Here is a 27,815-nt window from a genome sequence, read left to right on the forward strand (position 1 = left end):
GAAATCCCTCTCTACTAAAAGTATAAAAATTAGCTGGGCGTGATGGCGGGCGCTTATAGTCCCAGCTACTCAGGAGGCTGAGGCAGGAGAATTGCTTGAACCGGGCAGGCGGAGGTTGCAGCGAGCCAAGAACACACCAGTGCACTCCAGCCTAGGCGACAGAGGAAGACTCCGTCTCAAAAAAAAAAGGACTCTTACAGCCTCCCCCAGGGGACATCTGCAGAGCAGCAGGAACATAACAGTCTGCCCTTCGGACTTCGACTCCTTTTAAAGGTAACATGACAGCTCACTAAGTGCCAGACCCCGTGTAAGTCCTCTGCCTGGATGTTCTTATTTGGTCCCCGGGGAGTTTGGGACTATTCATAATCCCATTTCACAGAGGCAGAAGTCGTGAAGCTTAGGCTACCCACCAGTTCTGTGTGACCTGCATCTCTGAAACCAGCTTCACTAAGAATACCAACCAGAGGCCAGGCATGGGGGCTCACACCTGTAATCCCAGCACTTTGGGAGGCTAAGGCAGGAAGATCACTTAAAGCCACGAGTTCAAGACCAGCCTGGACAACATAGAAGGGGTCCAGCCTGGACCCCTTCTCTTAAAAAAAAAAAAAAAATTTTTTTTTAATTTTTTTTTTTAATTTAGCCAGGCACAATAGTGACTGCCTGTGGTCCCAGCTACTTAGGAGGCTGAGGCAAGAGGATTGCTGAGCCCAGGAGCTCGATGCTGCAGTAAGCAGTAATCTTGCCACTGCACTTCAGCCTTGCCAGAGACCTTGCCAAAAAAAAGAAAAAGAACAAGGCCAGGCACGATGGCTCAGGCCTGTAATCCCAGCACTTTGGAAGGCCGAGGCAAACAGATCACTTGAGGCCAGGAGTTCGAGACCAGCCTGGCTAACATAGCAAAACCTGTCTCTACAAAAAAAATACAAAAATTGGCTGGGTGTGGGGGTGCGTGCCTGTAGTCTCAGCTACTCCAGAGGCTGAGGCAGGAAAATCGCTTGATTTGGGAGGTGGAGGTTGCAGTGAGATTTGATTGTGTCACTGCACTCCAGCCTGGGTGACATAGCGAGACCCGGACAAAAAAAAAAGACTGTCTTTCACCTCCTCCGGAACTTGGCGCATGGTAGGGGTTCAATCAGTGCTCTCTGGACTGTTTCAGCAGAACAACCTTGCAAGGGAGCTTCACTGGCTTTCTCCCCAAGATGTCTTCCAACCTACAAACGTAACAGCGGCTGCCACTTATGTATTGTGCTACTGTGTGCGAAGCTGTGGGATCTGGTGCCTTTTATGGTAAGATTGTGGGCCTCATTTTACAGGAAGGAAACTGAGGCTCAGAGAGACTGGCAGGCCCAAGATCAGACGCTCATATCCATCTGGCCCCCAAAGGCAGGATTTTAACAGCTAAGAATATGGTCTTAGTTCCACAGGCCCACTCCAGGGCTCCTGAACCCCAACTCGAGGCTGCGTGCCCTCAAACCAGGTCCCACACTCCTTCAGCCTGATGCTTTGGGGCATCTTGCCCGGGAGGCCCTCGGGAGTGTATCTCTTGTACTTGTGACTATCTTGTAATTTACACTGGCGCCCTCCATACACAATCGACATATGCCCCCAAGGGGCCTCAGAATAAATGGTGGCGAGGAGAAAAAGCATTGGCAGGAGAAACAATGGACGCAGGCCACTGGACTGCAGGCAAAGGCGGGAAAATTCAGATCCAGCGCTTGGCCTGCTCCCCGCAGGGGCGCAGTTCCCGGCGCTGCCACCAGATTGCGCCCGGCTCTACCGGGCAGGGCCTGCAGTAAGGCTGTGTGGCCGCCAGATGATGCCCGAGACCACGGCTCCGCGGGCAGTGCCCAGACAAGGTGGAGCCCGGCGGGCCCGCGAGTCCGAGACGTGTCCCAGGAGCTGCAGCGCACGTGACCTGCCACTGCCTCCCGCCACCTCCTGCCCGCGCCATGACCCAGCCGGTGCCCCGGCTCTCCGTGCCCGCCGCGCTGGCCCTGGGCTCAGCCGCGCTGGGCGCCGCCTTCGCCACTGGCCTCTTCCTGGGTGAGCAGGACCCTGTCCCGGCTGGCGGGCGGGTGGGCGGGCGCAGAGGAGGGCGCGGCGTGGCTCAGGTTAACCCCTGTGGCCGCAGAGCCCTGTACCCTGATACAGTATCTTCTCCCCGGCAGGAAGGCGGTGCCCCCCATGGCGAGGCCGGCGAGAGCAGTGCCTGCTTCCCCCCGAGGACAGTACGCTGTGGCAGTATCTTCTGAGCCGCTCCATGCGGGAGCACCCGGCGCTGCGAAGCCTGAGGCTGGTCAGCAGGGCGCGGGACGGGAACGGGCGTCCCTCTCGGGCCCTGCGGGTCCCACGTGGCTGTGTGACCTTGGGCTGGGCCGTGGCCCTCTCTGGGCTTCCGGCTTCCCCGGGCCGGGTGCGGTGGGCGTTCCCGGAGGGTCCGTCCCCCAGGCCACGCCCAGAACCGCGCTCCTGGGGGTTTGGGACCCCAGGGCGAAGGTGGGTAACCGGCATGGCTGGTGACACCTTCTCCTTTCACGCAGCTGACCCTGGAGCAGCCGCAGGGGGATTCCATGATGACCTGCGAGCAGGCCCAGCTCTTGGCCAACCTGGCGCGGCTCATCCAGGCCAAGAAGGCGCTGGACCTGGGTAGGGGCACGCGGCCGGGATCCCGGAGGGCCGAGGTTTCCGGGCCGACCCCCACTCTGCTCTGAGCCGGTCTGTGTTCTGGTCCCAGGCACCTTCACGGGCTACTCTGCCCTGGCCCTGGCCCTGGCGCTGCCCGCGGACGGGCGCGTGGTGACCTGCGAGGTGGAAGCGCAGCCCCCGGAGCTGGGGCGGCCCCTGTGGAGGCAGGTGAGCGCCCGCGCCTAGCCCCGCAGCCCCAGGCGAGGGCGCAACGGCTGACACGCTTCCTCCGTAGGCCGAGGCGGAGCACAAGATCGACCTCCGGCTGAAGCCCGCCCTGGAGACCCTGGGTGAGCACCGAAGCGGGAAGGGTTTTGTGGCCATTGCAAACGAGGCCGCTGTGTGGCCGAGCTGTGACTAGGCCTGCGGGTTAAGGGCACGGCCGGCTATCACAGCGCCCGGGCCGGCCTGGGAGGGGCCTTAGGGAAGCTGGGGCCGCGGACTCAGCCGCACCTGCCCTCCCTCCCCCTGCAAGACGAACTGCTGGCGGCAGGCGAGGCCGGCACCTTCGACGTGGCCGTGGTGGATGCGGACAAGGAGAACTGCGCTGCCTACTACGAGCGCTGCCTGCAGCTGCTGCGACCTGGAGGCATCCTCGCCGTCCTCAGAGTAAGGGATCCACTGCGGGGGAAGAGAAAGCACCCTCTCGGGGCGGGCCCCCATCTTTTTCCTTGACTCCTCTTATACCCCAAAGCCCCACCCAGTCCAGTCACGTAGGCTCCACCCGCTGCGGGGCTCCCGCCCCAGTAGGTACCCAGGCTTTCCTCCCCTTTGGTTCTCAGTCTCCGGCTCTGGTCACCTCCCGCCCGGGCACCTCCCTCCGAGGCCCCGCCTCCCGCCTGGGCACCTCCCTCCGAGGCCCCGCCTTCCGCCCGAGCACCTCCCTCCGAAGCCCCGCCTCCCACGGCCCGGTTGGCCCCGCCCTCCCGCAGGTCCTGTGGCGCGGGAAGGTGCTGCAACCTCCGAAAGGGGACATGGCGGCTGAGTGTGTGCGAAACCTAAACGAACGCATCCGGCGGGACGTCAGGGTCTACATCAGCCTCCTGCCCCTGGGCGATGGCCTCACCTTGGCCTTCAAGATCTAGGCCTGGCCCCTAGTGAGCGAGGGAGGGTTGCCTGGGAACCCCAGGAATTGACCCTGAGTTTTAAATTCGAAAATAAAGTGGGGCTGGGACACACGACTTCCTGAGCCTCCATATGTGGCGCTGGATGGGGAAGGGAGGGAAGGCCCAGCACAGCTCCTTCAGTGAAAGGGGCCTTGTGGTTTGTCCCCTCCCTGGCGCCAGGTCTGTGGCCCTACTGCAGGAAGCTCCAGCTGGCAGGAGGCAGGTTATGAAGTTTTAATTGGCCTGGCCACATGTAATGGCCAGAGACCCGTTCCTCAGGCTTGTCTCCCTCCTACATCTCTCCCTCAGGGCAGGCGAAGCTCTGGTTCCGTGAAGCTGGGGACTGGTGGAGGGCCACTATGGTGTCTGACAACAGGAAAGAGGATTGCAGGTGCCCACGGGTGTCACTTGTGTGCTTTTGTAGGTGATGCCAGTTCTGCTGGCGGCTTGCTCATGTCTTCACAGCACAGTCAGCTCCCCAGCCTCACCTCTCCAGTGGAGGCCCTGGTGGGGGAACATCACCTCTGAGAGCCAGGTCAGTTGGCCTGGACCTGAGGACCTCGGGGTTGACTTGAGTATCCCGCCGTCTCCTTGAAATTCTGAAGGAAAGTGAGGGGGATCATTGGCCAGGGAGGCGTGGAGCAAACAAGCCTATAGGTACAGCAGTTGTTACCACACTCCCTAGAGGATGAAGAGAACTTCGGGCTTTTCTGAACCATCTGCCTATGGGGTGAGGTGGAGAAGGAACCAGGCCTTATGGAGCACTTTCGACCCAGGTGCTCTGCGGGTGCTCTGCTTCTCATTTAAATCTCCCCAACCTCATAGATCTTATCTCCACTGACAGATGAAGGTCAAATTCTTTCCACTGACACTGCCTCAGGCATAAGTGGCATTAGCCTGGAATTCAAGCAGCCTTTGCCACTACCTGGTAAGCCTCAGTGATGGGAAGTGTCCCTGGAGACTGCTGGAAGCAGGGCTAAAGAGCTACATGAGGCTGGGTGCAGTGGCTCATGCCTGTAATCCTAGCACTTTGGGAGGCTGAAGCAGGTGGATCATTTGAGGTCACGAGTTCGAGAACAGCCTGGTCAACATGGTGAAACCTGGTCTCTACTAAAAATACAGAAATTAGACAGGTGTGGTGGTACACGCCTGTAATCCCAGCTACTCGGGAGGCTGAGGCAGGAGAACTGCTTGAACCCAGGAGGCAGAAGTTGCAGTGAGTCCAGACTGCACCACTGCACTCCAGCCTGAGCCAACAGAGCGAGACTCATCTTAAAAAAAAAAAAAAAGCCACATGAACTCACAGCTCCTGGGACACACTTTGCATTTTGGACACTACACAGGACCATGGCTGGAAACCTACACCTTTCTAACTCATGAAAGCATATTAGGATGCACATGAGTGAATAGGTTCAATTTACTCTAAGCAGATCCTTGACAAACAGCTAACTCACTTGTGCCACACCTCAGTCTAAATTACTGTAGCCACTGCCCAATAAAAGGCCACCTGTTAGCTAAGGGGCAGCAGTCCCCATGACTAGGATTTTTCCCTTTAGAGGACCACCAGCAGTGATCAGTTACCTGCGGGTCTACTTTACACTGTAAGAGTTGCTTTCAGGCCTAGCCTGCACGGACATCTTTTCATGTTTCTCTTCTTACCTGACTCAGGCTGACTCAAATTCTAACCTTCTGTCCCTTAAGTCATGTCTGTCTGGAGAGGGCCTTTCAGAGAACCATGATTCACATGGGCCATTCAAGCCAGTCCCCTAGGACCAAGTGGGACCAGAGGGTTCCTCATGCCCCCAACCCTCCTGTGTGGACAGCTTGCTTCAGCTCTGGTCTCTCACCAGCTGCTTCTCAATCTCAAAGTTTGTAGCATGTATCATTTCTTGGGTGATGAGTCCTTCCATTTTCTTACCCATTTCTTATCACTCAGGCTCTACCATTCTTCAGGTCTACTATTACAGATTTGTTGAACAAATCTTCTCCAGTCTTTAATCATATCATTCCAATTATCTCCTATCAGAAAACTTGCTCTTTCCTACTTTTCCAATCAGAACCACCTATTAATGTCTCATTTGTACACAGATGAAGGCCAATGCTACACAGCCAAAAGGGGTTGCCTCTGGTCTCCTACCTATACCCACCTTTCAATGTCTGCCTAGAAGGAAATGAGTAATGATCTCTCAGAGTCCCACAGGTTACCCTTACTGTCTACAACTTAAACTCCTCTTCTGTACGCCTAACACTATCTCACCAAACCAGGGCCTACTTTATTTTCCTAGCAGTAGCTTACAGGGGTATGGTGTGTTTGTGTAACTTTTCAGCACCTTCTTTTTCCTTTCAATTATGCAGGGCAATTCTGCACAGACTTACAAACTGAAGAGTGTAAAAGCATGTATCCTCTTATTGTAGTCTTAAAAAGCTCGTGGAATTATTCTAGGGATACAGAAGATTCTGTGGCACAGATTTAGGTAAAGAGCAAAATACTCACTGGAAAAATTAAATATTGGCTAGCTACCACGGAGATTTGACCCTAGCTGGCAAACGTGGAACTCTGCAAATACTTGGAGCCATTAATTATGTATACTTGTTTTATTCATAATTTGTCATGTTCTGGGATACCAAAAGTAATAATGGCTGAACTTAACAAAATTTTTAACCTCATCTCAATATCCACTGATCCATCTCATTCAATGGTAATAGTCAATGTTTTCTAAAGGAACATAAAAACAAACATGCACACAATTGCACGGTTTTCATAAAGGTCTATTTCATTATTGGTGGGTAGCGCATTTAACAGTTAAATACATTTAAATAATGTATAGGTGACTGCAGGACTGCAGCATTGGTAACTAGATAACCAATTCAACTAGAAACCAGCTAACAAGGAACTGTCTAAATACTTAAAATACAGCTCTTGTTGAGATCATCCTTTGTTTTGATCATCTTCTTGGGGGAAAAAAAGCCTGCTGCTGGTCACAATGGAAATATATTAAGGCCAAATCTTCTGATATCCATTCCCAAAGGTATCTTTCAGCTGGATTAAGCCTCCAACTCCAGGGCGAGCCCAAGCTTGTGGCCTCCAGCATTAATGCTCTTTCCGTCTACCAGAGCAGAGAGTGTAAGCTTCACACCTATTAAGACAAACACAAAAACAAAAAACCGTGATGTACCTGGCACTTCACTCAGTCTGAGCCTTCTTTCACAGTTATCCCCAGAAGCCTGCCTGTCACTTCCTCAGCCTGTCAGCTGACCTACTAGTGCTGGCCACCAGAGGGCGCTTGGAAGTATCTGAGACACCAGAAGGACTGGGTTACCATTCTAGGTAAGGCACCAAGTCACAGAGAAATGTTTTAATAACAAGTTCAAAGTGTTCTAGAATATACAATAATGTTGAGTACACTATCCAGATGAAAAGAGACTAGAGACATAATCATAATTAGATCCTAGAAAGGGAAACCTACAATAAAGACACATTTGGGGATGGGGGTAAATCTGTATATATATTTGGTATTACATTAATGTTAGTTTTCTTAGATGCGACAATGGTATTGTGCTTATAAAGAAAAATGTCTGTATGTCTGCAAAACATACAGTTTTTTAAAAAAAAGTATGTGAAGTTTCAGAGACATAAAATAAATGTAAATTTTAATAACTGGTCAACATAGGGTAAGGGTATATGATGTTCACTGTACCATTCTTCCAACTTTTCTTTAGGTTTCAAAATCGCCAAAATAAACTTTGGGGAGGAAAATCCCTATTTGGAGGGGGGAAAGTCCCCAGTACTTTAACCAGACTCCAAGATGAGTCATGTGCACTGTGAAGTTGGAGAAATGCTGCTCTAGACACAGCGTGTTTCAAAATATTATATAAAGTCAACAAGACTATAGATAGAACCAAAGCAATGAGTGAACTTTTATCAACAAAATAAAAATTACTTTTATTTTAGAGAGAGAGAGAGAGAGAAAGAAAGAGAAAGGAAGGAAGGGAGGGAAAGAAAGGAAAAGAAAGGGGAAGGAAGGAAGGAAGGAAGGAAGGAAGGAAGGAAGGAAGGAAGGAAGGAAGGAAGGAAGGAAGGAAGGAGGGAAGGAGGGAGGGAGGGAGGGAGGGAGGAAGGAGGGAAGGAGGAAGGAAGGAAGGAAGGAAGGAAGGAAGGAAGGAGTTGTGGCAAAAGGAAGGAAGGAAGGGGAAGGAAGGAAGGAAGGAAGGAGTTGTGGCAAAAGGTAAACATGTATTTATTGTACTCTTCTTTCAACTCTTCTGTGTGCTTGAAAGGTCTGAAAAATAAGCTGAAGAATGAAAACTAAATTTTTTTAATACTATCAAAACAATCCTACTTTATCAAGAATACTCACCAGGCCTCAGAGTCTGAGTGTAGCCTACTCCAATTAAGCTAGAGTTGTTGACTTTTGCCTAAAATAAAATTCAAAAACAACTGTAAGAAAAATATTTCAATAGGGACAAAACCCCTACAATGTTTCCCCATCATGTAGTCATGATGTGTTCAGTTTTATTCATATGAGGCAATAAAATTCATTATGTATTAAGCCAAACAGAAATTAGGTACTACTTAATTCGTATCCATTCAACTCAAAAATCAAATTGTCAGTAGGACACAATACTCCTGATAGCCACTGGAATGTATCCAAAGACCCCAAACTGTCCGTACAGCACAAGAGCCTAAGCACTCTCATAAAAATCATCTTTGTCGATTCTAGTCGAGCACAACAAAACCAGACCAAATGTGGTACAAATCAGGCTCACTAGAGGTGACACACAGCAGCCTTAAAGTGCAGGGTATAAAGTTTAAATTCATGACTTAGTTACACACATGTAAACTTTCCTACTTTCAGGACTCTTCCTAAAGAACCAAAACCATCAATGTTAAAAAAAAAAAAAATCTCCAAACAAGTAATTCCTCTGAAGAATCAGATCAAACAATCCTTTATCCTCACATTCTCACACCTCATGAATGCCAGTGCCGCTGAGTTCTGGCTGTTTGTAACCACTGTGCTTGGGAGGAGGTCCCAGTGAGGTATCATGTACCAATCCAGGCCCCTGCCTTCCTTGCACAATCCTAACATTTCAGGACTTACAGACTTCAAGGGCTGGAAGGAACCCTGAAGAGTAAGACATAGTAAGGAGTAGATTCCTTCTAGTTCCATTCTCTACCACCCCTAACATTATGAAGCCACACTAGAGGCCAGGAACACCTCCCTTCATTTCCAGGGCGTAGGTTGCCTAGACACGCAACTTTGCTTTGCTTTCAGCATTCTGAGGGCTACTGTATAAAGGTAACAAACAGCCTATGTGACCAAAACAGATCTCCAAATGATTTGATGTCTATAGTCTTATAATGTGTAACATCCAAAGAGCCCAATCCAGAGAAAGAAATGATGTAACTATACAGACACAAACCACATCCACAACACCTGTATTCACTTGGCACTACAGGCAAATATTCATGAGCTACCAATGACCATCTAAAACAAAAAACAGGCCTGGTGCAGTGGCTGACACCAGTAATCCCACCACTTTGGGGGCCAAGGCAGGAGGATCACTTGAGCCCAGGAATTCAACAACAGTCTGAGCAACACAGTGAGACCCCTGTCTGTCTATACAAAATTTTTCTAGCTTGGCATGATGGTGCACACCTACCCAACTATCGGGGAGGCGGGGGTGAGATGGAAGGATCTCTTGAGCCCAGGTGGCTGAGGGTACAGTGAGCTGTGGTTGCACTAGTGAACTCCAGCCTAGGCAACACAAAGCAAAAAAAAAAAAAAAAAAAAAAAAAAAAAAAAAGAAAGAAAGAAAAAGAAAAAAAAAATACCTCACTAATGACCATCCTGTGCCCTACAAATAAGAACCTCAGACAGCTGAACAGACATTCCTATTATTGGCCGGGCACAGTGGTTCACGCCTGTAATCCCAGCACTTTGGGAGGCCAAGGCGGGCAGATCACAAGGTCAGGAGATTGAGACCATCCTGGCTAACACTGTGAAACCCCGTCTCTACTAAAAATACAAAAAATTAGCCGGGGCGTGAACCCGGAAGGCAGAGGTTGCAGTGAGCTCAGATCGCGCCACTGCACTCTAGCCTGGGCGACAGAATGGGACTCCCGTCTCAAAAAAAAAAAAAAAAAGAAATTCCTATTATTGGCCAGACTCAGTGGCTCACGCCTGTAATCCCAGCCCTTTGGGAGGATCACGAGGTCAAGAGTTCAAGACCAGCCTGGCCAAGATGGTGAAACCCCATCTCTACTAAAACTACAAAAATTAGCCAGGCACAGTGGCAGGCGCCTGTAACCCCGGCTACTCAGGGGGCTAAGGCAGGAGAATCGCTTGAATCCGGGTGGCAGAGGTTGCAGTGAGCAGAGATCGCACCACTGCACTCCAGCCAGGGCGACAAAGTGAGACTCTGTCTCAAAAAAAAAAAAAAAAAAAAAAAAAAAGAAATTCCTATTATTTAACAGTAGGAGTTAAGCCATGAAACTGTAATAAGGAGTAGAAAAAATAAACTCAGTTTCTCCCTCTATACTCTCACAAGGCCTAGGGAGAATTTCCCACATACCAAGCAAACAATTCTGCAGCAGATTCCAGCTAGATGTTCTCTAATTCGATTCTGATACTATCTACCTGGAGAGAGAACATTGGATCACACAGGTTCAGCGCTCAGTTTCATAAAACTGCCCCGCCCTCATTTTCAATGCCAATTGAAAGTTCCAGGTTGTTTTGCCTCTGTTTCTTACAGACTGGTTATAAATCGGGGTTCCCACAACTCCCTGGGGTTCAATTTCCCAGAGTGGCACAGATAACTCAGGGAAACACATTTAACAGTTATATAGGATATTTTAAAGGATGTAAATGAACAGCCAGATGAAAAGATACTTATGTATCTTTTCCTTTATAGGTGAGGTCTGGAAGGGTCCCAAGCACAGGAGCTTCCATCCCTGTGGAGCTGGGGTGCCCCATCCTCCCATGACATGAATGTATTACTGTTTGCCTTCCTGAAGGCCCCCTGAACTCAGTCCTTTGGGTTTTTATGGAGACTTCATTACAAAGGCACGATTAATTAAATCACTGGTCACTGGCTCAACCTTTAGCTACTATGCCCTCCCCAAGGAAGGTTTGTTCCCTAGCAACCAGCACCCCCCTACCATGTGGTCATCTAGGGACTATCCAAAAATCACCTCATTAACATAAGTTCAGATGTGGTTGAAAAGGACAGGTTAAAAATAACAAAATAGCCCAGGGCACAGTGGCTCGTGCCTGTTACCCCAGCACTTTGGGAGCCAAGGCAGGGGGATCACCTGAGGTCAGGGGTTAGAGACCCACCCGGCCAACATGGTGAAACCTCATTTGTACTGAAAATACAAAAATTAACTGGGCGTGGTGGCAAGCACCTGTCATCCCAGCTACTAGGTAGGCTGAGGCATGAGAACTACTTGAGCCTGGGAGGCGGACGTTGCAGTGAGCAGAGATGGTGCCACTGCACTCCATCCAGCCTGGGTGACAGCGAGATTTCATTTAAAAAAAAACAAAACAAAACCACAAAACACTCTTTCACTTTTATGCTCTGGAGCTGTTTCGGGAACCAAGGACAAATGGCCAAATATCTCAACAAAAGATACTCCTACTGCTCTGGTCACTTGGGAAATTACAAGGGTTACAGAAGCTGTGAGCCAGGAACTGGACAAAAACCAAAATATATACACCATAGTATCACAGGCCACCGCCTGGTTTCAAACAGGGATCCCTCAGAGCAAAAAAGTCCATATATCTGTCAAGGATGTTTACACTTGTTACATTTACATAACACACATATCTGCAAGAGTACAAACACAAATATGCTTATCATCTGGAGAAGCTACTGTGGGATAGGGATAGGTTTAAAGAAACAACTAGGCCAGGCGCGGTGGCTCAGCGGTGGCTCACGTCTGTAATCTCAGCACTTTGGGAGGCCGAGGCGGGCGGATCACCAGAGGTCAGGAGTTTGAGAACAGCCTGGCCAACATGGCGAAACCTCATCTCTACTAAAAATACAAAAATTAGCCAGGCGTGATAGCGGGCACCTATAATCCCAGCTACTCGGGAGGCTGAGGCACGAGAATGGCTTGAACCCAGAAGGTGGAGGTTGCAGTGAGCCAGGATCACACCACTGCACTCCAGCCTAAATGACAAGAGTGAGACTCCGTCTCAAAAAAAAAAAAAACAAAACCAAAAAAAAAACAAAAAAAACCACCTAATTTGTCCTATGAAGAGGAAAAAAAAAAAAATGCTCAGCAGTATGAGGAATGTGAGGTATGCAAAATTTATCAGGCCCAGAGAGACGTGAGAATGAGACTTTAGTCACAGGACACACCCCCATGCCCAGGGGAAATTGTTTAAAAACATTTTTTCTTTTTTTCTTCCTTGTAGTTTCCAGGCTAGCTAGTAAATATCTAAAGTGTTAACCACAAGTTGCACAATATGACCCTCACCCATTATCTAACATTATATAACATGAGTTCCTGGAATCTGTGATACAAAGAACAATGTATAGACAATCACTAATCAATGTTATTTCTGTAAACCAAAGAATATTCCTGCCAAACAACTTTGTATCAGCCCACATCCTGTCCTGGATTTTTGGCCTTTAAAAACCTGTTTGTAACAAAGGCCAAATGTAGCCCAAATCCACTTGGATCTGAGTCTGCTGGGCAGCTGTCCTCATTATGGTGCAAGTAAATTCTTTAAAATTGTATTTTGTGCCTTAGTTTCTTCTTTTAGGTTCACAGAAGCCATTAGAAACATCTTTATCTTCTTCTACCAGCTTTTTCCCCCTTGATCTACTGTTATTTGCACCTTGTGCAGAACTATTCAGGACAGAAATCAGCTGATAGTGAGATCCATTTCCTCCTCAGGCCAGTTACTTTCCATAGGTGTTACATCCTGAGGAGGCTTCAACTCAATTTCACAATACATATGATCATCAATCCGTATTATAAGACTTATTTACACAAGGGAGTTTAATCTTGCCAACAGTATTACCATATGGCAGTATTAGCATGGTACAAAAAAACATTCAGTTTCGTTACAAATCAGTAAGAATTAGAGATATTTGGTTTGCCTTCCCAACAGAAATCTACTCTTCCTCATTTGTCAGCTTTATCTTGATAAGCCTGATTACTGCCCCAGGCAATTTCAGATCACATTTCTCAATGTAATCTCTGACTTCTGACTTTTTAAATTTCTCCAAATTGGGCAAAATACAGCAAATACGGGTCTTAGGGGTACTTTGCCCGAGGTTGGTGGCCAAGACTTAAACCAAATGAAATCTGAGTTTGGTCTAGCATTAAGGTACAATCCAGCACTCTTTCACTTTGATTTTAGTGATTACAAATAACAACAATCAAGGGCTTGTATATTTTGTTTGTTTCTTATTGTTTGCCCTTCCCCTTATGCACCCAGTGAACCAACTCCCTGGCAGTTGGATCTATCTCCGAATTCCACTGGTAATTTTTAAGTACCTGAGCATAGCACAGTTGTGGCTCCATAGTAGGGGTGACCACCTAACCACCCAGGAGTCAAAAGTTCCTCATTCCCCATCCATTTATCCTTTTTCTTCCTAAACCACGCTTCGATGAGCCACTCTAGCTAGAGCCACTCTAGCAAATCCCAATCCTGACATCAATCTGAGGATACAGAAAAAAACCAACTCAGTTTCTCCTACTGTTCTCTCACAACACAGAATGTTTCTATGACATGTGTGAGGGCTTTCCCCACACACCAAGCAAGCAATAATTTCTGCAGCAGACACTTGGCTAAATGTCCTGTAATTCAATTCAATTCTATCCTGGAGACATCAGATGCCACAGGTTAAGGGCTCAGTCCCACAAGACTGCCCTCCTCCCACTTCGGATGCCAACTGCAAGCCCTAGGTTGTTTTAACTGCTTCTGACCTGGCAGCTCTAGAGGTTTCCACAAGCCCCTCCCTTGGGTTCAATTAATTTCCTAGAGCAGGTCACAGAACTCAAGAAACATTTTATTTACATTTACCAGTTTTAGTAAAGGATACTACAAAGGATACAGATGAAGAGACGTATAGTGCAAAACATAGGAAAGGACACAGCTTCAATGCCCTCTCCAGGCATGCCACCTTCCAGCAACCTCAGCTACCCAGCTCACTGACCTCTATCCTTGTGGGTTTTCACGAGGCTTCATTCTACAGGCATGACTGATTAAACCACCAGCCACTGGTGAACAACTTAACCTTCAGCCCCTCTCCCCACCACCCTCTAATCACACCTTGGTCTCTCCACTGACTAGCTCCCACCCCGAAGCTACCTAAAGGTGGCCAGCCACCAGTCAACTCATTAGCATACAAAAAGATACTTAACACTTTGGGGATTCCAAGGATTTTTTTTTAGGAGTTCTATGCCAGGAGAGGGAAGGAAAACCAAATATATACTTCCTAGTATCACAAGGAGCATTAAGCAATGCTTCTGGGTACTGCTGAATTGGAGTGGCAGCTAACATTACGGAAGTGGGAAAGGCTAGGTACGTTTCCAAACTAATTCCCGGGAGTCACTAAATGACACAGGGGTCCCAAACTGCCTTCCCATTTTAACTATGAACTCCTAGTAGCTGAGATAAGCTTCTTCCACTGACATTAAATCTGTTAAAATGTCACAGACATATAAGAACATCAATGCAAATAACAGAATAGTGTGCTGTATGAATCCTGAGGTTTTTATTGCTGTAGTGCAATTAGAAATGGAGAAGGGGGCCAGCCGTGGTGGCTCATGCCTGTAATCCCAGCACTTTGGGAGGCTGAGGCGGGTGGATCACTTGAGGTCAGGAGTTTGAGACAAGTCTGGCCAACAAATCCCGTCTTTACTAAAAAATACAAAAAAATTAGCCAGGTGTGGTGGCGGGCACCTGTAATCTCAGCTACTCGTGAGGCTGAGGCAGAAGAATTGCTTGAACCCAGGAGGCAGAGCTTGCAGTGAGCCAAGACTGCACTACTGCACCCCAGCCTGGGCGACAGAGTGAGACTCCATCTCAAAAAAAAAAAAAAAAAGACAAAGTGATGATTAAAATACTAGCCAGGTGCAGTGGCTCATGCCTGTAATCCCAACAGCCTCCATTGGGAGGCTGAGACAGGATGACAGCTTGAGCCTAGGATGGGCAACATATGGAAATCCCATCCTTACAAAAAAAAACATCAAAAAATTAGTTGGGAATAGTAGGAGGCTGAGGTTGAACCCAGAATGTCAAGGCTGCAGGGAATCATGATTGTGCCACTGCAGTCCAGCCTGGACAAAAGAGAGCCTTAAAAAAAAAAAGATTAAAGCACTATTATTTCTGACACAGTAAGAACTACCCAGGGACCAAAACACCAGCTATACCTGGGTTTAGACAGGCCTATGGCTCAAGGTTATTATCAACATTAACTCTGCAGTTTTTGAGATTAAACAAACTCCACCAGCCCGGCCTGGAAATAAAACATCTAACACTGTATTCATCAAAAAAGCAACATTTCAAAATCTAAAGCCAATCTATCTGTAAACTGGGGACTGTGTGAAATCAGTTCAAATTTTCAACATAATTCAGTATCCCAAAGACTCACTCCCACAACCAAAACCCCCTTCTAAGTCCACAAAAGTACTCACAGAAATGGAAGCAGTGGGATCCAACTGATATTTAGCTGCAATGCCAAAACGAGTGCAGTTGGTACCTGATGTCCAAGCAAGGTTTACTGAAGTGTCAAGATCTTCACATACTTTCTGATAAATTGATCCTCCAAATTCCGTCCCATCATTCCTATAAGATATTTTAAATTAGTAGATCTAGAATAGACAATGTAATAATGTCTAAGGCACAGGCTGATTTGTAGCATTACATTTAAATAAAAACCAGGGCTCAAGTGGGTCTTTAGTGTTCCACTGAAAACTTGCAAGTTTTAACAGGTTTTTTTCCCCAACCCATACCCATAGAGGGACTGGTAAAATGAACCACAGAATATCCATTCAGTGGAATTATCACACTGTATTAAACATGCAAGAGATTCCTATACAGCCTTTCAGTTATGTATTTCATAAACACGTATATATATACACACATATAAAAAGGTGAACCACCACCACGTTAACAAAGATTATATACCTAGCTGGCATGATTATGAGAAATGTAGGTTTTCTTCTTTGTGCTTGTTATTTACCAATGAATTTTTACAATGGAAAGAAAAACATTTTAAGTACTTTCCATATATCTATCTAGTTTGGGCTTGGGTAAAAATACCAGGCTGGATGTAGTGGCTCACGCCTATAATCCCAACACTTTAGGTGGAGGCAGGAGGATCGCTTGAGGTCAGGAGTTTGAGACAAGCCTGGGCAACATAGCAAGACCCCATCTCTATAATAATAATTTAAAACAAACAAAAAACAACAGCAGCAGCTGGGCACAGTGGCTCACACCTGTAATCCCAGCAATTTGGGAGGTGGGCAGATCAAGAGGTCAGGAGTTCCAGACCAGGCTCACCAGCATGGTGAAACTCCATCTCTACCAAAATACAAAAATTAGCCAGGCGTGGTGGCACGCGCCTGTAGTCCCAGCTACTTGGGAGGCTAAGGCAGGAGAACTGCTTGAACCCGGGAGGTGGATGTTGCAGTGAGCTGAGATGGCCACAGAGCAACTCTGTCTCAACAAAGAAAAAAAGAAAGAAAAAAAAAACCCAACAACAAAACACCATACATTTTAGGCAATCCTATCACGTCAGCATCCCACACATCTTTTAAAATGAATATACTGGTAGTAGTCTGCCAATATCTAATGCCTCGTGTAAAAATACAAAGTGCATTAAACTCCATATAAAATGAACATTTACTCTCTCAGCACCAAAGGTCAGATTAACATTCTTTTACTATAAGCTTTCAAGGGGCACCCTAGAAATGACCAAGAATGATTTTGTTTTTAAATGTTAAGAGAAATCCTTTAGGGTGCACCCAGATCAATAAGAGATGACAGACATCAAAATCATCCTCTGAGGGCCTACATCACAGTATCCTATGAAAGAAATACTTACACATTAGTGTGTAGCTGGAAGTCCCCAGTCCTGTAGCCCACTGCGAAGTTATTCCTTGTCAGCTTTGATTTGGCACTGTCAAAGGTCATCTGGTACCCAGCAAGCCAGCCCTCATAACCAAAGACAGCTGAACCATGGATTGCAGGTCCAGCAAAATCAAAATCAACATCACAACCAAGGTTTATACACTCCCTCTTGTAAGAAGACTTGATTTTACCACTTTTCTTTCTGGAAAAAGAACAAACTGACGTCACTGGGAAAAATGTACACACACTTATGCACAAGAGAGCATAAAACAGACTTAAATGAACTGCAGCATGACCAGAGAGTAAAAACCAGCAATACAATAACGGAGTAAAAAAATCATCTCAATGAACTACAAGACAAGGACACATGAGGCAACTGGACGGCCATCTAGAACTGCTTTGCAGAATTAACAATCATTCACAAACGCCTGTTAGAAACACATTAATTGCCCAAGTTAGTGCAACAACGAAGAGGCAAATATTTGAAGGCAAGCCAATGATAGCAACCATAGTATTCTAAAAGCAGATATAGGCCAGGCATGGTGGCTCCCGCCTGAAATCTCAGCACTTTGGGACGCTGAGGCGGGTGGATCACCTAAGGTCAGGAGTTCAAGACCAGCCTGGCCAGCATGGTGAAACCCCATCTCTACTAAAAATACAAAAAAAAATTAGCCAGGCATGGTGGCACACGCTTGTAATCCCAGCTACTCGGAAGGCTGAGACAGGAGAATAGCTTGAACCCAGCAGGCAAAGGTTGCAGTGAGCCAAGATCACACTATTGCCTGGGTGACAGAGAATAAATAAATAGGCTGGGAGCGGTGGCTCACACCTGTAATCCCAGCACTCTGGGAGGCCACAGCAGGCAGATCACAAAGTCAGGAGTTCAAGCCCAGCCTGACCAACATGGTGAAACCCTGTCTCTACTAAAAATACAAAAATTAGGCGGGTGTGGTGGCACATCGCCTGTAATCCCACCTACTCAGGAGGCTGAGGCAGGAGAATCACTTGAGAGGCGGAGGCTGCAGTGAGCCAAGATCACACCACTACACTCCAGCCTGGGTGACAGAGTGAGAACTCTGTCTCAAATAAAAATAAATAAAAATAAAGAATAAAATAAAATAAAACAGATGCAATAAGATATGGAAAAAAAAAAAAAAAAGGCCAGGCGTGGTGACTCATGCCTGTAATCCCACCATTTTGGGAGGCCAACGCAGGCAGATCACCTGAGGTCATTAGTTCCAGAATAGCCTGGCCAACATAGTGAAACCCTACCTCTACTAAAAATACAAAAATTAGCTGGGCATGGTGGTGTGCGCCTGTAGTCCCTGCTACTCAGGGAGGCTGAGGCAGAAGAATCGCTTGAACCTGGGAAGTGGAGGTTGCAGTGAGCCAAGATAATGCCACTGCACTCCAGCCTGGGTGACACAGAGAAGACTCCATCTCAAATAAATAAATAAAAGCAGATACAGAGATTTCACCACCACAAGGTAGCTTAATAAGCTATCAAACAGTAAAGGTACACCTTTTCTAAATACACAAAAGAGAAATGCTTTTAAATGTAATACAGATAAAAATGTCTGTGCTTACCCTGTGTTTGGTGAGAAGGTAGTATCAAATGTCAGTTTCAAACCTTGACAAATCTATTTTGAAAGAAAAGTAATTTGCTTTCTTTTTTTGAAATACAAACATAATTAATAAAATTAATACTAAAATTTTCAAAATGTTACCTGGTCTTCAATTGCGATTTCTGTTCCCAGAGTGTTATCAGTGTTCCACTTTTCTGTGAAAGTCAGACCATACTCACACCACTTGTATTTGGTCTCCAAGGTCCCAGTAACTTTACCAGTGTCTGTATTAGATGAACCAGATGTTGAAAATTCCTAACAAGACAATCAATAACTTCATGAACATTCTCATAAGCCTAGAATTCATCACTAACTTACAAACACACACACACACACAACCCGCTGAAACATTTGGTAAATTCATGAATCCTTTTTCAGCTTCCTGAACACTCGTATCCCTCTGCACTGTGCTACTCTCTGAAGCTTATATAAGAGTGACAAGCCTTTGAGCAACTGACTGCCACTTTACATACAGCTGACACTTCAATCACAAGTTCATCTGTAGTGAATTCTCAAGTGAACAAACTGTACACCTTTTTTTTTTTTTTTGAGACTGAGTCCCGCTCTGTCGCCACGCTGGAATGTAGTGGCGTGATCTCGGCTTACTGCAACCTCCGCCTTCCAGGTTCAAGTGATTCTCCTGCCTCGGCCTCCCAATGGATTACAGGTGCCCGCCACCACGCCCAGCTGATTTTTGTATTTTTAGTACAGACGGGGTTTCACCATGTTGGCCAGGCTGGTCTCTAACTCCTAACCTCAGGTGATCCACCACCTTGTCCTCCCAAAGTGCTGGTATTACAAACGTGAGCCACTGCGCCGGGCCAACTGTACATCTTTTAAGGAAGGTTTTGCTAAGGTGATTTTATTTGGGATTCAAAAATCAGCGGGAAACAGAGTGGCGGCTCACGCCTGTGATCCCAGCACTTAGAGAACAGCCTGGGCAACATAGCAAGACCTCATCTCTACAAAAATTAAGAAACCAGCTCAGCATGGTGGTGTGCGCCTGTAGTCCCAGCTACTCAGGAGGCCAAGGTGGGAAGATTGCTTGAGCTTGGGAGGTCCAAGCTGCAGTGAGCCATAATCCCACCATTGCACTCAGCATGGGTGACACAGTGAGACCCTGTCTAAAAATAATGTGCCAATCCCTGGTTGCACACGAACTGAAAAAGAAAAAATATGGAGGGCTTATCTGAATTTTTGTTTGTTTGTTTGAGACAGCATCTTGCCTCTGTCACCCAAGCTGGAGCACAGTGGTGTGATCACAGCTCACTGCAGCCTCAACCTCCCAGGCTCAAGTGATCCACATACCTCAACCTCCTGAGTAGCTGGGATCACAAGCATCACCACGCCATGCCTAAGGAAGACAGCTGATGTGAAAATAATAAAGAGACTACAGCCAGAAATTGTGATATCTGCAGAGTGAGAAATATCAAAAACTGTATCAACAGGAGGAAAGGGCAGTCATCCTTCTCTCAGAAAATAGAACATTTGTATAACTATTGCTTTGCTGATAGAGACAAATCCTCAGGTCTTATATATACTCTCCTAAATTAGATCCTTTCATTAATAGGAATTTCAAGTCAAAGCATAGCCCTCAATACCTACACTAAAAAGCACTGGATTGGCTGGGCACGGTGGGTCACACCTGTAATCCCAGCACTTCAGGAGGCTGAGGCGGGACGATCACTTGAGGTAGGGAGTTTGAGACCAGCCTAGCCAACATGGTGAAACCCCATCTCTATTAAACATACAAAACTTAGCCGGGCATAGTGGTGCATCCCTGTAATCCCAGCACTCAGGAGTCTGAGGCAGGAGAATCACTTGAACTCGAGAGCCTGAGGTTGCAGTGAGCCTAGATGGTGCTACGGCACTCTAACTTGGTGATGGAGTGAGTGAGACTCCATCTCCAATTAAAAAAAAAAAAGCATTGGATTGGCCAGGCACGGTGGCTCACGCATGTAATCCCAGCACTCTGGGAGGCCGAGGCGGGCAGATCACGAGGTCAGGAGATCGAGACCATCCTGGCTAACACGGTGAAACCCCATCTCTATTAAAATACAAAAAATTAGCTGGGTGTGGGGGTGGGCACCTGTAGGCAGAAGAATGCTATGAACCCAGGAGGCGGAGCTTGCAGTGAGCTGAGATCGCGCCACTGCACTCCAGCCTGGGCGACAAAGTGAGACTCCATCTCAAACAAAAAAAAAGAAAAAAAAAAAAGCATTGGAACTGGATATAAAAATTGGGAGTTCTGATGTCCAGTTCTTCATGTCATTTACTAAATGCATCACACTGGGCAGGACACACTTTTTGGTTTGTTTTTTTTGGAGACAGGGTCTCACTGTCGCCCAGGTTGGAGTACAGTGCCACAGGCAGAGCTCACTGCAGCCTCAAACTCCTGGGCTGAAGCGAAGCGATCCTGCTATCTCAGCCTCCCAAGTAGCTGGGACTTCAGGTGCCCACCAACAAGCACAGCAAATTTTTAAATTTTTTTGTAGAGATGGGGTCTCGCTATGTTGCCCAGGTTAGTCTCAGAACTCCTGGGCTCAAGTGATCCTCCTGCCTTGGCCTCCAAAAGCGATGGGATTACAGGAATGAGCCACTGTGATCAGCCTCACTTACCTTTTTTGGGTCTGTTTCTGCAACTATAATTACAAAGCTTACCTCTGGACGATTAAATTGAACTGACACTGTGAAAGTTTGTACATTTTCATATGCTCCACAGAAAAGGAAAGCATTATTAAAACAATATATATGGAACAGGTTCTTCTAGCAGATAGTTTGAACGGGGAATGTGTGAGTAGATATTTTTAATCCTGAATGACATTAATGACTCTTGGGGCCCCACCCACTGCCATCCATCAGCCTATAGATCAACAGCCAGCCTATATACACATGCCAAGGAAGCCTCAAGAAACAAAGCCAATACCACCCTGTGGGACCAGAGTTGGGCCAGATTACAGCTCATGCCCTTTACCACCAGACATTTTGGCTTCTACATTCTGGGGTGGCCTCAGTAGCTTTGCAGTTCAGGTAAGAAAACAGAGCCAGGTATTAATGGCACTTATCTGGGGCCAGAGACAAACTAGAGGATCAATACCACGGCTGTTCAATTACATGTATTAAATGTGAGTAAAAACATGCTATATCTAATCCAGCTCCTATACATCCTTCATGCTCTTAAACCTACTTCCATAAAAGTTTCCCTAACCCTATACACAATAATCTATTCCTTTCCAATAAAGATTTGGTTTATCAAACAATCTAGTATTTGATATTAATTATCTCAGTATTCTCAGTTTATTTTCTCTCTCCAACTGGAAAGTAAGCTTTTTAAACACGAGGACTGAGTCTTTTGTAGAAGGCCCTTTGTGTTTCAACAAATACACTAGGGGCCTCAATAGACTAACAATAGGAACATTAAAAAACACATTAAATCACTGCGCTGTAACCTGTTAACTTGGCCAAATAAGTCATTCAATCATAACTAAACACCTAGGCTTCCTTTCAGACCAAAGAAAACAAGTGACAGATATGATCAATGTAAAACCCCAGAAATTCAACAGCCCTAGGCTTTTAAACAACTACAGGCCGAGCGCTGTGGCTCACGCCTGTAATCCCAGCACTTTGGGATCACTTGAGGTCAGGAGTTTGAGACCAGACTGGCCAACATGGCAAAACCCTGTTTCTACTAAAAATACAAGAATTAGCAGGGCATGGTGGCAAGCACCTGTAATCCCAGCTACTTGGGAGGCTGAAGTTGAGGCAGGAGAATCGCTTGAACCTGGGAGGTGGAGGCTGCAGTGAGCTGAGATCATGCCACTGCATTCCAGCCTGGGCGACAGAGCAAGACTGCGTCTCAGGAAAAAAAAAAAAAAACAAAGAAACCACAATACGATTAATTTAAATAAATATCAGTTGCATGCACTACATCAAAAATGTCTATATAGGCCGGGCGTGGTGGTTCTTGCCTGTAATCCCAGCACTTTGGGAGCCTGAGGCAGGCAGATCACGAGGTCAGGAGATCGAGACCATCCTGGTTAACATGGTGAAACCCCGTCTCTACTAAAAACACAAAAAAATTAGACGGGTGTGGTGGTGGCCAGTGCCTGTAGTTCCAGCTACTCAGGAGGCTGAGGCAAGAGAATGGCATGAACCTGGGAGGTGGAGCTTGCAGTGAGCCGAGATCATGCCACTGTACTCCAGCCTGGGTGACAGTGCGAGACTCGGTCTCAAAAAAAAAAAGTCTCTCTCTCTCTATATATATACACACACATACATATATCAAAATAACCTATAGTATTCTAATACGCACACACTTATACCCACCCCAAAATAATCTCAAAACAAAAATTTTTAGAGCAAAAAATATTGCACAAAGCTAAATTTTACTAGCTGGGCATGGTGGCTCACATCTGTAATCCCAGCACTTTGGGAGGTCAATCCAAGGCAGGTGGATCACTTGAGCTCAGGAGTTCAAGACCAGCCTGGGCAACATGGCAAAACGTCATCTCTAGAAAAACTACAAAAAATACTCAGGCATGATGATAGGGCCTGTACTCCCAGATGCTTGGGCGGCTGACGTGGGAAGATTGCTTGAGGCTGCAGTGAGCTGAGATTGTGCCACTGCACTCCAGTCTGGGCAACAAAGTGAGACCCTGTCTCAAAGAAAATTAAATTTTACTTTATCCCCTTTGTAACAGTTCATTCAACTATCAAGACACCAAAATACCAAAATATTAACCTCTTTAAAAAATATTCTTGGCCAGGCAGAGTGGCTCACACCTATAATCGCAGCACTTTGGGAGGCTGAGGCGGACGGATCAAAAGGTCAGGAGTTCGAGACCAGCCTGACCAACATAGTGAAACCCTGTCTCTACTAAAAATACAAAAATTAGCTGGGCATGGTGGCAGGCACCTATAGTCCCAGCTACTCGGGAGGCTGAGGCAGGAGAATGGCATGAACCTGGGAGGCGGAGGTTGCAGTGAGCCAAGTCGCGTCACTGCACTCCAGCCTGGGCAACAGAGCGAGACTCCATCTCAAAAAAAAAAAAGTCTTGGCCGGGCATGGTGACTCACACCTGTAATCCCAGCACTCTCTGGGGCCAAGGTGGGTGGATCACCTGAGGTCAAGAGTTGGAGACCAGCCTGGCCAACATGGTGAAACCCCAGCTCTACTAAAAATATGAAAATCAGTCAGGCATGGTGGCGGGCACCTGTAATTCCAGCCACTAGAGAGGCTGAGGCAAGAGAAACACCTGAACTCAGGAGGCAGAGGTTGCAGTGAGCCACGATCACATCACTGCACTCCAGTCTAAGTGAGAGTGAGACTCCATCTCAAAAAAAAAAAAAAAAAAAATTCAGATCAGCACTCCCTAAACTCACAAAATACATGTGGAAATCTTTTCCAGGGAGAACTGCTAGAAAATGGACATTATATAAATGATTAGTACACATTATATAAATGATTAGATTAATGAGTTCCTGATAATTTTATGCCCATAACTGATGAGCATTGTTGACAAAGGGTTACAAAAAAAGTCTCATGGGTTCCCTGCCTTCAAATGTGTAATCTTACTGAGTAAAGAATACCACCTGACTGGTCTTTCCTAAGTTCCTTGTGTATACGTAACACAACAAAAGACCACATGAAAATCAGAAATCACATTGAAGACCAAAATAAAACAGGTTACAAGCAAATCTCTTAAAAGTTAACTTCCGCCTCTTCTTTCAGACAAAACAGGTAGACATCTTTCAGTTATGACCATTTTACGAGTTGAAAAATTATAAAGGTTCAATAGAACTTATTCAACAGTAACACTCACCACGCCACTGCAAGACTTTGTTTTCACATCCAGTTTCACCAACCCAAAACCTTCAACAAATAGAGAGCAAAAGAAACAAAATGATTACTTTGTGTGAAAGATGCATAGCAATTGTTGACTATACATAAAAAACAAAAAGATTCCACATATTCAGAGGTGGATAAAAATGTGTTAATATACAATATTTAAATGAAATTGTTACAAATTCATATTTTGTAAACTGGCTTATAAAGGGCAGAATTATACCTATGCTGCTTTGTCTAGTTTTTTGGTAGTTGGTACACAAAAGAACGCTTTCAAGCTATTCTTTTTTTTTTTGAGACAGAGTCTCTCTGCCGCCCAGGCTGGAGTGCAATGGCACGATCTTGGCTCACTGCAACCTCCGCCTCCCACGTTCCAGCGATTCTCCTGCCTCAGTCTCCCAAGTAATTGGGACTACAGGTGCGTGCCACCACATCCGGCTAATTTTTTGTATTTTTAGTAGAGACAGGGTTTCACCGTGTTAGCCAGGATGGTGTCAGCCAGGATGGTGTCGATCTCCTGACCTCGTGATCTCCTGACCCGCCTCCGCCTCCCAAAGTGCTGGGATTACAGGTGTGAGCAAACACGCCCAGCCCCCACACTATTCTTAAATATCAGATTTAAAAATCATTCAACTTAAATCTCAGAATAGTTAATAACTTATCATGATATGCCGGGTGCGGTGGCTCATGCCTGGAATCCTAGTACTTCGGGAAGTTAAGGCGGGTGGATTACTTGAGATCAGGAGTTCAAAACCAGCCTGGCCAACATGGTGAAACCTCATCTCTACTAAAAATGAAAAAAAAAAAAAAAGCCAGGCATGGTGGCGCGTGCCTGTAATCCCAGTTACCAGAGAGGCTGAGGCAGGAGAATTTCTGGAACCCAGGAGACAGAGGCTACAGTGAGCCAAGACCACGCCACTGCACTCCAGCCTGGGCAACATAGCAAGACTCTGTCTCAAAAAAACACAAAAACAAAACCAATTTATCATAACACAGCAATGGGGTATTTCCAACAATCTAAATAAAGGGGGGGAGGGTATGGAACAAAATCTTTAAGAAAACTCAAATTTACCTGAAAAAGCTCATAACTCTGGAAAGTACTAGGAGTCACCACAAAAGCAAAACAGTAATATATCAAAACTCTAGTCAACCAAGGCCTAAGCTATAACTGAAAAAAATAAAAGCACAAGTCGCTTTTTCTTAAAGGCTCAAATCCTTTAACTACAGTTTTAAAAAATTTTGGAAAACTGGGGGAGGGGGATGTAGACTGTAAAAGAACTATTTTCACAGAAGTTTAATGTAAGCATCTTAAGTTTCTAACAGAAGAATTAAAACAAGGCTGGGCACAGTGGCTCATGCTTATAATGTAATCCAACCAGGCTTTGAGAGGCCACAGTGTTTACCGGATAACATAGTGAGACCCCACCTCTACGAAAAATAAAAAAATTAGCCAAGTGTGGCAGAGTGTGCCTGCAGTCCCAGCTACTTGGGACTTGGGAGGCTGAGGAAAGATGATCGCCTGAGTCCAGGAGGTCCAGGCTGCAGTGAGGTATGATCGTGCCACTGCATCCAGCCTGGGCAACAGGCTCAAAAAAATAAATAAATCTAAATTTAAAGCAGCAAGATACTTACAATTTGCAACGATTAATCTGATTTCACTAAGCAACCCAAACATACATTTTCACTCTTTATCTAACACGTTTTAAAAATAAGGTTCTTACCAAATCCTTTGTTGAAAATATCTCTGGCAGCTTTGCCAAGGTCAGCATATGATGGAGGAATACACATTGCTGGTAGAAAAAAACATTCCAGTGTTAATGTCTCTATTCTCCCATCTTCTATCCAAGAACTAGAGTATGACCCACTGCTGATATTAAAATTCAAGCAATCCCATTTGTTGGAATTATGTTTTCTATCCGGTCAGGAGCTACACTAAAACTATAACGACCCATAAAGAAGACACCACCAACGAATTATTTCTAAAATAGATAACCATGGTTATACAAACTTGGGAAATTCGTTCCAAAACAGAAAAACAGTCTATTACCTACAGCCTCAATTCCTAGGACTGGACAGGTACAAAGAAACAAGTATTTGTGTGCATGGATATGTATCTGCCAAAATTCACTGAGATGAGCTGATTGAACTAAATTAGATAAAATCAAAACCTAAGACTAGGCCCTGTCCCTGATACGTCCTTTAATATCTTCGCTGAGGTGAAAACCAACATCCTGGAGTGGGAAGAGAACTTAATACTCTGGGAATTTAAATATTGAAACTTTGAAAAAATACTGCCACCTGTGTTTCATTCAAATTTCTGTATCAACTAAATATCAAATGGCGCTTCAAACTTACTAATATGACTCTCAAGTCCTTACCCAGTGCTGTGCTGCTTAAGGGCAGGCAATCTGAGCTCATTACACCAGCTCATTCATTCCACAAAGCACGTCCACGCCCTTAGGAGCACATGTAATGACCTTGTGCTCTCACAAGGACTGCTACTTCCTCTAGAAGAGTGACTGATCCGATCCTCCAAAGCGGAATCCCCAATTAATAACTTTTACTTCTGTACGTCAAAGACACGTACAAAAGCTGAAAGTCCACGCGGCCGCAGACCAACTCCCCGGGCCTTGTTTCCCTATTTGAAATCCAGCAGCCCAGACCCTCCTCGGCAGAGGTGGTCAGACAGTAAGGCGACCACCAAAAGCAGCCGAATTTCCAAGTCCTCGGAAAGACAGAGGGAAACAAACTGCGGGTTTCTGGTCCACAGGCTTCGACTCCCCGCCACCCCATCCGGCAGAGATCCCTGCTCTACTTACGCCGCGCGCAAGTCTGTCCGTAGGTCGCCATGGCGAGGCCGTGGGAAGAGAGGAATCTGCGGGAGGGACAAGAAGTGCGGTCAGCTGGGGTCAAAGGGAGGTCCCGGGCAGAGAGGGGCGAGGGGCCGCTGGGCAGCGCGGCCATCTTAGGAAGCAAGGGCCGACCCCAAGTCCGGCGCAGGCCTCCCGCTTGGCCGAAGCGGCCTAGGCCCCTGGGTCGGCGTGAGGCGGGCGCAGCGGTACCTGGTGGTCTCCTGAGGGGGGCCGCAGCCACCGCTCCGCTAGCTGCTGAAGCCGCTCGTCACGCTCCCGGTCGGGCTGCAGCTGCAGCGGCTGGAGGGCGAAGTGAAGGAGACACCGTTCCGCCCGCCGCAACCCTGTCCTCTCCCAGCCAGGACCCCGCCGCTGCCCCCGGGGCTGTCCGCCGCGCCTGTGCCCGCAGCGCAGCCCGCTGCCAACTCCAGCCTGCTCCGGAGCGGCCACGTGGACCGACAGCGCCACGGTCCTGCAGGTGAGCTGCCTCCGTCCGTCGGTGGGGATCGGGAAGGCAGAAGCTGCTGGGCCTTGGATCAGGCAGCTATCCGGGCAGCCTCAGAGGCGAGGGGGCGGGGAACGGCGAAGGCAGCGCGCTGCGGCCCGCC

At 46.7% G+C, this 27,815-nt stretch overlaps 2 protein-coding genes across 3 annotated transcripts; one reads left to right on the forward strand and one right to left on the reverse strand.

Annotated features, from left to right (window-relative positions):
• The first annotated feature begins 1,817 nt into the window (after positions 1 to 1,817).
• Positions 1,818 to 7,766, forward strand: COMTD1 (catechol-O-methyltransferase domain containing 1). Of its 2 annotated transcripts, none has more exons than XM_010375536.1 (7): positions 1,818 to 2,043; positions 2,169 to 2,296; positions 2,541 to 2,646; positions 2,735 to 2,853; positions 2,921 to 2,975; positions 3,161 to 3,294; positions 3,618 to 3,866. In XM_010375536.1, the coding sequence occupies exons 1-7, from the start codon at positions 1,950 to 1,952 to the stop codon at positions 3,768 to 3,770; spliced, it is 789 nt and encodes a 262-aa protein (XP_010373838.1). In that variant the 5' UTR covers positions 1,818 to 1,949; the 3' UTR covers positions 3,771 to 3,866. The 2 variants fall into 2 exon arrangements, with proteins under 2 accessions (XP_010373838.1, XP_030796227.1); XM_030940367.1 differs by lacking the exon at positions 3,618 to 3,866 and adding an exon at positions 7,003 to 7,766 and having other exon boundaries at positions 1,837 to 2,043.
• VDAC2 (voltage dependent anion channel 2) lies at positions 6,372 to 27,815 on the reverse strand. Its single transcript, XM_010375534.2, has 10 exons — positions 27,418 to 27,815; positions 27,175 to 27,230; positions 26,077 to 26,145; positions 24,333 to 24,382; positions 18,613 to 18,765; positions 18,473 to 18,525; positions 16,860 to 17,087; positions 15,448 to 15,598; positions 8,150 to 8,207; positions 6,372 to 6,928 (listed from the first exon to the last, which is right to left on the reverse strand). Exons 2-10 carry the CDS (start codon positions 27,203 to 27,205, stop codon positions 6,837 to 6,839), a joined length of 885 nt encoding a protein of 294 aa, XP_010373836.1. The 5' UTR covers positions 27,206 to 27,230; positions 27,418 to 27,815; the 3' UTR covers positions 6,372 to 6,836.

This window comes from Rhinopithecus roxellana, chromosome 11 (assembly GCF_007565055.1).
Source record: "Rhinopithecus roxellana isolate Shanxi Qingling chromosome 11, ASM756505v1, whole genome shotgun sequence".
In the NCBI taxonomy this organism is placed as follows: domain Eukaryota; kingdom Metazoa; phylum Chordata; class Mammalia; order Primates; family Cercopithecidae; genus Rhinopithecus; species Rhinopithecus roxellana.